The 10,401-nt window shown below is 43.2% G+C and overlaps 3 protein-coding genes across 3 annotated transcripts in view; 2 read left to right on the plus strand and 1 right to left on the minus strand.

Annotated features, from left to right (window-relative positions):
* The window catches only part of LOC122415245 (uncharacterized), a 10,111-nt gene extending 4,679 nt beyond the window's left edge, over positions 1-5,432 (plus strand). Inside the window, exon 4 of the mRNA XM_043427230.1 lies at positions 161-5,432. Coding sequence (XP_043283165.1) covers positions 161-5,055 — 4,895 coding nt within the window. The 3' untranslated portion in view covers positions 5,056-5,432. The remainder of the gene's footprint in view (positions 1-160) is intronic.
* A 135-nt stretch (positions 5,433-5,567) lies between these two features.
* LOC122414542 (smoothelin-like protein 2) lies at positions 5,568-8,779 on the plus strand. Its single transcript, XM_043425917.1, has 5 exons — positions 5,568-5,982; positions 6,556-6,631; positions 6,872-6,995; positions 7,098-7,249; positions 7,639-8,779. The coding sequence occupies exons 1-5, from the start codon at positions 5,892-5,894 to the stop codon at positions 7,760-7,762; spliced, it is 567 nt and encodes a 188-aa protein (XP_043281852.1). The 5' UTR covers positions 5,568-5,891; the 3' UTR covers positions 7,763-8,779.
* geminin (geminin DNA replication inhibitor) lies at positions 8,050-10,382 on the minus strand. Its single transcript, XM_043425918.1, has 5 exons — positions 10,120-10,382; positions 9,587-9,702; positions 9,113-9,237; positions 8,768-8,940; positions 8,050-8,666 (listed from the first exon to the last, which is right to left on the minus strand). Exons 1-5 carry the CDS (start codon positions 10,171-10,173, stop codon positions 8,607-8,609), a joined length of 528 nt encoding a protein of 175 aa, XP_043281853.1. The 5' UTR covers positions 10,174-10,382; the 3' UTR covers positions 8,050-8,606.
* Positions 10,383-10,401: the final 19 nt, after the last annotated feature.

The following is a 10,401-nucleotide window of genomic DNA, read 5'->3' on the forward strand; positions in this document are numbered from 1 at the left end:
AGAATATTGGGAGTTTTGAAACGAGATCGAGGACCGCGAGACGCGCACCGAGGTCTCGTGCGCGAAAGCTTAATAATAATGAAAATGCCAACGCTATCACTGAATAAGATCGAACGCTGAAAAATGACTAAATAATGCGAGGATCATTGTTCCATTTCAGAGAGCTCCGAAGAGCCAAGAAATGGGGAAGAGACGAAAGAAAAGGATTCGTCGGTGCCAAATGACGATGGTGCTGCGTCGAGAACGCCGGTGAAGAATTGCGCCGCTCCGAAGAGAGACGAGAGCGCGATCGTCGAGCCAGTCGTCATCGATGAGCAGCCACCAGCTTCACCCACGAGCAATGCGCTCGATCGAAACAAAGCCGGTGAGTGCAATTTATTGCCAGTATTAGTAGAACGATTGCGTTCGGCTCTGGAGCAATCGTGCTCCAGTCAGAACAGCAGCAACAGCGCCAGCGAGGAGCGGAGTATTCCACCGGAAGATTCGAGCGTCGATTCTGAAGAAGATCTTCGGGTATGGGCGAGCGGACTTTGCAGCTCGATGCAACAACCCTCCCAGCAATTGAGCGACTTGGAAAGCCCCCGAGGACTCAAATTAGACTTGAAGTTTTTGGAAGACCTTTTGCTCTCCGATATACAAACGGCTCTGGGCCGCTTGCAGGAAACTTTAATGCGCGTTGACATCGGTACCCTGACGAGATACAGCTCGACCCTCGATCCGACCAACAAGCTCAATCTTCTCAAACTTATATCCAGCCTTTTAGCCAATTTGAAAATACCCGAAGAATCCATCGCGGCGCCGGATAAATCCACGAAAAACACTGCCAGCCCACCGCGAAGAAGACGCACCGACAGACACACCATCGGCGTCAGCTCGGAGGAACTCGCACGCGCGAGAAAGTGGCTCGAAGATAAAAACGCCAGCCCAGCACCTGTTGTCGAGCCAATCAGCGACCTTAATCCTTCCTCTCCCGCTGATATTGACACAAGGAGAAATCTCGATAATAACGATACTCGAGATAAGTGTGAGAACGTTGCGACCAAGGGAAATCCGATGGAGAGACTCGTCGATCCTCAGTGTCAACAGTTCGTCGACAAAGTGCCTGAAAAATACATGAAAGATGCTTTGAATCAACAACAGTCTTTGCAGAACAGAAGCGGCAAAGATGTCACGAGAGAAATCGTCTACCCGGAGGGATCGGGCATCGCTAATTCTGGACCTAAACTCTCCGAGGGGAATTACAAGGACGACAATACGATAATAAACGAAGAATTCGGAATCTCAGCATCTTCTCTCTATCACCAAGGCAACGGTCAAGCCAAGTGTAACAAATTCATGGCTAAGAAATCGAAAATCAAACGTGCCAATACGATAGACATACCGAATTATTTAAAGCTCCAAGCCGAGAGCTTGGCCAGTGGACACGGTGGTGTTGGTGGCTCGTTAAGAAGGCCCATTAATATCGGTGACAGATACTCCTGCAACACGGGCAACGTTGTGCCCTCGTTCGAGCCAAAAACTGAAAACGACAGAAAATTTCTCGCTCTCATCAACAAAAACAACGAAGCGGCTGCTCTTCCGGCTAACTCTTCTCTGCCTTTCAAGAGCTTCAATTACCGACAGATCGCTGCTGTTGCTGATAAAAATTGGAACAGCAGGTTCTCCAACATCAAAACAACGTTCGACAAACCCCGGGTGAATGGCCAGGACGAAAACCCCGTGCCTCCGGGAACTAACGTCGTCGTCGGCTCCCTGAGACTTCCCTGTAAACAAAAACCTCTCGGCTTCAGTCATGCTCCAACTTCGCCTTTTCGAAAAATCGAAAAACCTAGCAAAGACGAAATGACACCAGGGTTTTTGAAGCCAGGATACTTGTCGCAAAACGGTAGCACCCTCAGAGCCAAAGTGAAGATGTTCGATCAGGAAAATGTCGACTCGTCGATCCCTTCGACAAATTCACCTTTGCCATCGACGAAAACTCGAGCGAAGCAGCAACAGTTGAGCACGAAGAGAACGCCGAACGTGTTTCTGGAGGGTGAACAGGATCGAAAAATCAACGACGCTTCGGAGCGATCGAGGTTGTCGGAAAACGGGCATTTGAATTATCATTCCTTCTGCAAGCAATTCGCACCGTTCGCAACGAAAAATCCCTCGGAGAATCACAAGTCCGGTCCTTGGTCGAACGGAGTTGGTAAAGCGTCGAGAAATCCACATTTCGAAAAGCCTCGGGAAAAGTTTGAGCCCCGAGAAGGAAAAGTATCTCTGAAATTCCCCGAGGAAAAGAGGAGAGAACCAAAGGTCCCAGCGACTTATCAAACGTCTGATTTCGGCGAGGCTCACAGTGAGAGAAAAGAAAAGGTCCGGCATCGTAAACAATTGTATGGGAATTGCGAAGACCTTGCGAATGAAAACGGAACGAAAAAGCCTCGTGAAATCGTCGCTTATCCGTTCGAGATAAATTACCACAAACGTCCAACGTTTGGCAAAAAATATCGTGAGGCGACCTCGGAAAAGGGAGATTACGAAGATCCGGAAATCCAGCAGCATCCTCCGCCCTCCGTTCCGCCTTTTTCGACGCTGCAGTACACCAAATCTGGTCTCCAATCGAGGAAAACTCCGTCTCCACCACCACGGAATATTTTCTCGACCCAAAGTGTCGCCGTACAGACCCATCAGACCGAACCGGTCCCTTCGATTTATCCGAGCGAGCCTCGTCCCAATTTCGCCCCGAGGGAAGAAGCGATTCAACGCAGAGCAGTTCCTCCTCCTCCTCCTCCTCCTGTGCCTAATCCCATGGACCATTGTCCTCTTTATCAATCCCGAAATTTGTCGAACGAAGAAACGAGGAAGCGGGAAGACGAGTCGAGGACGTTGAGTGCCTCGCGACAGTACCCCAACGACGTTTACCAACGATCTTCGTCACAGCGTGACACGGATTTGCCTCAATTTGTAGCTCATCGGCCTAACTATGGGATCCAAGGTCGTCCGACCCCGCCGCAGAGCGTGACAGCACCCAGTCACGTTTCTCATCCAACAAGTCATTATCCTCCGAGCGTAGATTACAAGAGCCCATATTATCCGAACGTCGAGCAGCACGAGACGACGTATCCGCTGGAGAGTAATTTTGGCAAATCAGCTCCACCGCAAGTTCCAGCACGTGCTAATCAAGCTCCGCGAAAGCAGTCGATCCCATCGGTTCTGAAAAATCAACAAGAAGATCGTTATGACAAGTACGAGGACAGACCATGCGAGAATGAACCTAAACACGATGATTCACAGAGTTACTCCGATTACAGTGACAAAATTTTTTATCGTGATACTCAAAATCCCATTTACGTTCCACCCTCTCCTCGGAACATGACCGAAAGAGAGAGATTTAACGAGGAAGCTTCCATCGATCCTACGCTCGATAGCATTAAGCCCGAGGAGCCAAAATCGTTCGGTGACGAGATCGAATCTGCCGACATAGCCGAAGACCGCTCGTTCATCGAGGACGAGAACATTGAGAATCAAGACATAAGTTCAACGGAGGGCGTGGTGACCAGATACACTTGTGCCATCGCGACCGTCTCTCCGGTTCCCGAGAGCCCGGCGCTCTCGCCACAGCCCACATCACCAAAAGAGATTCTCGAAGATCTCGCATCCCTCAGGAATTTTGAAGAGAGTTTGCCCGTGAATCGACGTCCGAAAGAGAACGAAGCCTCTTTTCCGGCGTTTTATCGGGACGAGGAATCCGCTTTGGATCAAGCCAGACGTCACAATCTCTTGCAACAGAATCTCATACGACAAATCCAAGGAGAACAGTCCGGCGTTGCCAACATGGCCAGAAGACTTTCTCAGGAAACTCCTCACAATCCTACGACGCCGAGCAATCTTTACTATCCTGCTAAACAGTACATGGAACAGGCGCCGATACCGAACGTTCCAAGGAGCGCAGTGTCTCAAGAAAAGCTTTACGGAGACGAGCCTGGCACTGCGAGTCTCAGGTATCCCTTGAAAAGCACAGAAGATGATCGGAGTCGTAACGTTCCAAGAAACATCCTGTCCCAAGAGAAGCTCTACAGGGACGAGCCGAGCTGCGGGAATCTCAGGTATCCTGTGAAAATGCTCGAGGACGAGCAGCATCGCAAGGCTCCGAGGAACCTCTTGTCGCAAGAGAAGCTCTACAAAGACGAGTCGACGTTCGGGAATCTCAAGTATCCTTTGAAAATGTCAGAAGACGAGCATCATCGGAATTTCCCCAGGAACGTATCGTCCCAAGAGAAGCTCTACAGGGATGAGCCGACCTCCGGTAGTCTCAGGTTCCCCTTGAAGCTGCAAGAAGAAGTGCAAAATCAAAGCGTCGAGCCCATAATCGAGAGTAACAATACTCAGGATAAAATAAATATATTCGAGGAAAGGAACAGTTCGATGAAAAAGCACCTGCATCAATTCAAGCCCCTGAGTATTCCTCGAGCCGACAAGGAGCCGTTTGTTCCTCCGAAAATAAACGTCGTCAGTCCCTCGAAAGTGTTCACTCCAAGTTTCAAGGGGGACGGAGATTCGCGTCGTACGATCGGGGCCAAATCGTCTCAGAGGGTTGCGTCCAGCGGGGTGGATTCGAGCGACGAATATTTGATGTCGTGCGCAAGTAAGCCATCGAGATCGATCGTCCTCTCGAAATCCGAGTCCTGGCATCAACTCGCCATGGCGAAAAACACCCTGCAAGTGCCTCAGGCTCAACCGTGCGCTCTACTCAAACCACCAAAACCAAAATCCCCTTCGTCCCTGAAACTCTCGAAGCAATACGAAGCGTCCTCCTCTTCGGACGCGATAAGAAAAATGGAAGAAAAAATCCAGCGATACTTTCAAGGCCCTTCCTCCACCGGGCAAGCGCCGGATTCCCCGCTCGCCGCGAGAAGAGATCCGAAGAACAAACGTTTCAGCTCTCGCAAGAGCCAAGGCAGCCTCATGAGGAGCCAAACCATGCCGCACATCTTCGACGACGCCACCGACGTCGAGAAAGCCTTCGATAGCCTCTTCAAAGAGGCCACCCGTTCCGACAATCGTTACTAAGAAAGAGAAACAAAAAAACATGACTATTAGAATCATACGATACCCTTGACGAATCTTCGAGTGACGCAAGATAAATAAATTGTTATACGTATATAAATATCATTTTGATAAAGAAAAAAAAACACCGCCGTGCGTTATGAAAATAAAAAAGATGATAACAAACGAGCGAGCCATCACTATAATTGTACAAATATTTCTTTCGCAATACCGAGTCAGAGTTATGTTATTTTTCTTACTGATTCGCTGAGTTATTTTATTTGTTCGAATGATATTTTCACTCGCGGATAATAACGAGAGCGATAAAAGGGACAAACTTATGCGATAAACGAACGAAAAAAAAGAGGCCGAATTGAAAAAATAAACGTCGGTTAAGCGCAGTTTTGTATGTCGTGTCTGATGTGTGTTTCCGAAGCCCTGGATTAGAGGCGGACGTTGTGTTATGCGCTCGAGGCGGCTCCGATAAAGCAGTGAGTTTTTTTTATCGTTTATACTAGATTATTTCATCGAGTGAAAAAATTAAAATAAAAAAATTTTTAAAAACAAAAAAATACTTATAAAAACAGTTGAACACGACATTTGCTCGCAAATATCCCAAACATTTGTTTTTAAAACCAAAAGTAATAATCCATAATAATAAAACGCTGCATAATAATACTCACATCAAACGAGAGTTTCGAGATTTTTGGTTTTTCTTATTGTTCCTTAGAACGAAATAGACCTACGGTGCATTATGTAGAAGAGAAACTGAGTACGTGACTTCTAACAATTTGTGTGAGACCTTTTTTTTGAGAATTTGCGATTTTGTTTTACTCATAACAGCCAAAAGAGTATACTCGATGCATTTGTTTGACTACTTTACACAGGGGATCGTGCCATTTCGATTGGAAATTCAATGGATTCAAATTTATTCGGTTTGGTCATTATTTTGTAAGTTAAAATGTAGTAGTTTTGGAAAACGCCTTTTTTGGGGGTTCATTTCTGGATCACCGAGGGTCACTCGTCCCCTTGACAAGCCATTACGCTTTGACCCTTGCGTTCACCTCCTTTCAAGACCTTCCATCTATTCGCATTTTTACATTGGTCCTTTTTTTAACTAGCCTGGGAAAACGGACGCGTGACAATGAAAATTTATTATTTTCCGGATTTCGCTGTCTCTCTCTCTCTCTCTCTCTCTCTCTCTCTTTTTCAGCGAGATGAGGAAAGTGAGAAAAAATAAGCAAAAGGATTTTTGTGTTCCTTGGGGAAACACGCACAACACGGCACACATTTCCTAGCGCCCGATCTCGCATATTTACTTTACAAATTAAAACTAAATTAGTACGTAGAATTATAACAGAGGCGTGCCTGACTATTTGCATGGGTCCACACACCCTTTGAGAATTCCGTTATTTTTTTTTTTTCTTCTAATTACATTTGATTATTGATATGAAGAGAATTCGTAGCTGCGCATAATTGATGCTATTTAACAGTCTCACTCCAACGATAATCTCATACTTTCAGCCGTCAAGAAGCCGTTGTCACCTTTCGCCAAATTTCGCCAACTCGATCGACAAAACAGTGCCCCCATATCACCGAGGTAAGTTCTTCTACTTTCGTTACGAATCCGAGCTTCTCGTAGAACACTTTCTGGAAAATTTTTGAAACTCATTAAAATTGTACAAAAATGCGAAATGTTTGTACAAAATGAAAATGAGAATGTTCCACGAAAAGTAGTTCCAGAAATAAAAACTGCAAATACGTGGGACGATGAAAGTGTATAAAATGCTGTTAAAGGGCTTGAATAATTGATATTTTTGAATTTTTCTATTTGTCACAGTACTCCAAAATCACCTGGCAAAGATGTTTTGTTCAAGTTCACCGATCCTGTTGTCCAAAACAACGCGGTGCAGATAAAAGAGCGTCTACTGTCGTGGTGCAGATCAAAGACCAAAGAATACGAGGTACAATCCAGAAGAGAAAAAAATCCTTTTTTCAATTCACGTTCGTAATTTATGAGATGGGGCTGTATTTAGCAGTTCAAAGACGAAGCTTCATTATTTCAGAACGTTCAGTTGGATAATTTCTCGACGAGCTGGAGCAACGGATTAGCATTTTGTGCTCTGCTTCATCACTTCAGGCCCGATGCTTTCGACTATCACAGTCTGCGGCCAGAGGATCGTAGAAAAAATTTTCATCTGGCGTTCACGAAAGCCGAGTAAGTTGGTCGATCCCTTGTTCTCTAATTCTCATTGGCCTCGTTATCAATCATTGTAGAATCAATCTCGAATGAACGTTGATTTTGTTTGCGCATATTTTATCTAACCAAATCGATATTTTCGAGTTGGGGATTTCCAATTCTGATCATTTGAATTAAGGCGAAATATGAAGTGAAAAAAAATTACATTTCATCAGTCAAACTTCAAATTCTCAAACATTGAAGTTCATTCAAATTTGTTAGTTTACAGGAATATTTAAAATAATTATTTCAAATTCACTGACGATCCGAAACAATCATTTTAGTATTGTTGAGCTACGGCACGAGCAAACGAAAAATTCAATAAAATTGACTTCCACAATGAGAACGAAAATACTGATGAATTTCAGCGAAATCGCGGGTATCGCGCCGTTGCTCGACGTCGAGGATATGGTAGTGATGCGTCGCCCGGATTGGAAGTGCGTCTTCACTTACGTCCAGTCGATATACCGTCGTTTCAAGGACGAGGATTAGCGGCTGGGAGAGCAAAACTCGTGGTTTGGCACCTCGATCGTCAACGTGTCAAACTCCGTTCTGCTTAAAAAAGAAAAAGAGTTTAAATCTATTGAGTTGTGTATTAAAGAAAAAGAAATCGCGTTGCTGCTCATCGTTTATGCGTACCTCGTTCGTGGTTGCGATTGTTAGTTATTTTTGTTTTGTTACGAAGGTTTGGCGGGAAGAATATTCGCAATGTGTATGACAAAGAGTTTTTTTTCATATTATTTTGTTTAATTGTTGAAGCGATACTAATCACACTGGGCTGTCGATAAAATATTTATTTTACTGTTATTTAAAATATATTGAAGAGAAAGAAAAAACGTGTAGGAACGTCGTTGAAGTTTCCAGTGAACGGTTGGAATAATTACTATTCGCTTATTAGATTACAGAGGTGCAAAGTGATGTGTTTATATTACTTTGATTGAATAGTGGACTGTGAGCTCTCTCGATACCAAAAATCAAATACAGAAATAACACTGTTAACTAACACTATCGTTCATCGCAGTGTTCGTTGACGTACGGTGCTTCGACGCTCAGGTATTTAGTTAAAAAATAATACAAAAAACGAACAAAGTAAAAACAGATTTACTTCGTTCCAGGAACTCACCAAGCTCGCAATAGTGAATAGTAATTGACGTGGTATTTACGACTATTATCATATGTTTAAACACGAATCTGTGTCAGTCATGTATCTTATTTTTTACGTTTAGATACTATATGAGAATTGATGGAGAATTTTATTTGTAAAAAAAAAGAAAAGAAAATGATACGATTGGGCTATCTATGCAGGCACACGGTCCGGGAAGAGAGATCAATTCCGCTAAAGAACGCTGTCCTCCAAAGAATTGTTGATGTCACTCCGGTCTTCGCCAATCATTTCCTGAAACATCCAATAGGTTTGTTACATAACAGAGATAATGCAGAGATGAGAGTTTCTTGTTTCTTTTTTGGTTAATATGAATATTTGAAAATACAACGAACCTGCAAAACTTCCACAAGGGCTCTCGTCTCATCCAACATCTCTTTGTACGCACGCTTCTCCTCTTCCAGCCTCGCGACCCTCTCAGTCAACTCCCTGTTCTCGTCTAGCGCGTCTTCTAGCGCTATTCGTCGCCTCTCAGCTAACACTTCCCAGTATTGTTCGCTAGGACCGGCTGTTGAAGCATAAAATTATCAAAATTGTCAAGTCTGTTGATAAAAAGCTTTGTAATTTGTTGTATGTTCGGAAAAAAAATTTTTTGAAAAATATATTTTTTTTTCAATGCAAAATTTTGTTTAATACTGAAAATCAATACGAAATCAAGAAAATATTTATTGAATTCCTACCGTCGGAGGTCAGGTCTTCAACTTCGATCTTTATTTTTTCTCCCCGTGTTGTTTGTACTCCTTTGTCCCTGAAGGCCACCTTTTTCCGCTTCTGAGTTTCAGTCTTTGTCTTATCGGCCATCTCACTGTAATTGAATAATTTTGTTAGATACTTAAATTTATATAACATAATTTTTGAATTGTAAGAATATAAAGGATGCTGAGGCTTGGAAAAATTCAAGCATCGGTTTCGAATGTCCCTTCACAAACCTGAACAGTATATTTGACAAAAAATGTCTTAATACATCAGTAAGAAACATTTGTTTTCTCCGATGTTTCAATTTGAACTCAAATTTTACTTGAAACACTTGAGGTTTTTTTTGCACACAAACTTACCTTCAAGGTTCTGCTAGGAAATATTTTATAATAACTCAACATTGGAGACTGAGAAAGACCAGTTTCGTAGGACTTCTAGTTTCAAAAAAATATACTTACTCCTTGATGCTCCCTTTTCCTGGCAGTGTGGAACGAAGGACTCTGCCGCCGCCGACAAGGTTCTCCTTGTCTGTTGCCGCTGGTTGTAAAGTGTGCAGAGACTTCCTGATTTTATCCTATATGAGATGCCATAAATTAGTTTTTTTTGTGAGCTTATCAAATTTGTACAGAAATTCAATGAAATTATTCGAAATGATTCAAACTGATGCAAGAAAAACAAAAGGTGGAAAAAAATGCCCTGTACGAATACAAGAAAGAACAAAACGGACATTAATTAGACCCAGTTTTTTTGAATAAGTTGTTGGAAAACTTACAAACAACTGGCTTGATACTTTATTATTTTACGCGACTCGTTTGACCTTTTCGTAGGACGAGTTTGTTTGAAAACAATATCGTATTCTCTCGCTCGAAAACAGCAAATGTGCACGGAAAAAATGCAATGAAAAAAATTAAACCTCTCATTCAAAATAAAGAAGAAAACATCGATAAGAATAAAAGGTCTGTCTCTGACGAGAAAAGAATCGTTTACTAACCTCTGGAACGGCGGTTTTGGCGGCAGAAACTTGCGTAGAGCCTCCCGGTTTCATGTTATCGTCGCTGAAGATCCTAGACTTGTCGAAAGACGACGAGTCGCGGAGAAAATACACTTTTCAACGCGACAAAAGTATAACTAACACGACTCAATCAGAATAAACGATAAAGTTTGAACAGCAATGTACTTAAAAATTCCAAGGTTTTTATAAATGAGTTTACAACAAACAGGTGAGGAAGAACATTCCTCTCATTTGGCGCGAAAATCAGCTGCGAAAAACCGT

This window comes from Venturia canescens, chromosome 8 (assembly GCF_019457755.1).
Source record: "Venturia canescens isolate UGA chromosome 8, ASM1945775v1, whole genome shotgun sequence".
Classification (NCBI taxonomy): domain Eukaryota; kingdom Metazoa; phylum Arthropoda; class Insecta; order Hymenoptera; family Ichneumonidae; genus Venturia; species Venturia canescens.

Excerpts from the sequence above, each read along its gene's own strand:
- LOC122414542 (XM_043425917.1), top strand. The coding sequence starts at position 5,892 with ATGCATTTGTTTGACTACTTTACACAGGGGATCGTGCCATTTCGATTG. Across the intron at positions 6,632-6,871 it reads AGTGCCCCCATATCACCGAG|TACTCCAAAATCACCTGGCA; the intron begins GTAAGTTCTTCT and ends TATTTGTCACAG. Across the intron at positions 6,996-7,097 it reads CAAAGACCAAAGAATACGAG|AACGTTCAGTTGGATAATTT; the intron begins GTACAATCCAGA and ends TCATTATTTCAG.
- geminin (XM_043425918.1), bottom strand. The coding sequence starts at position 10,173 with ATGAAACCGGGAGGCTCTACGCAAGTTTCTGCCGCCAAAACCGCCGTT. Across the intron at positions 9,238-9,586 it reads GGAAAAGGGAGCATCAAGGA|TGAGATGGCCGATAAGACAA; the intron begins GTAAGTATATTT and ends ATTCAATTACAG. Across the intron at positions 8,667-8,767 it reads CCCTTGTGGAAGTTTTGCAG|GAAATGATTGGCGAAGACCG; the intron begins GTTCGTTGTATT and ends TGGATGTTTCAG.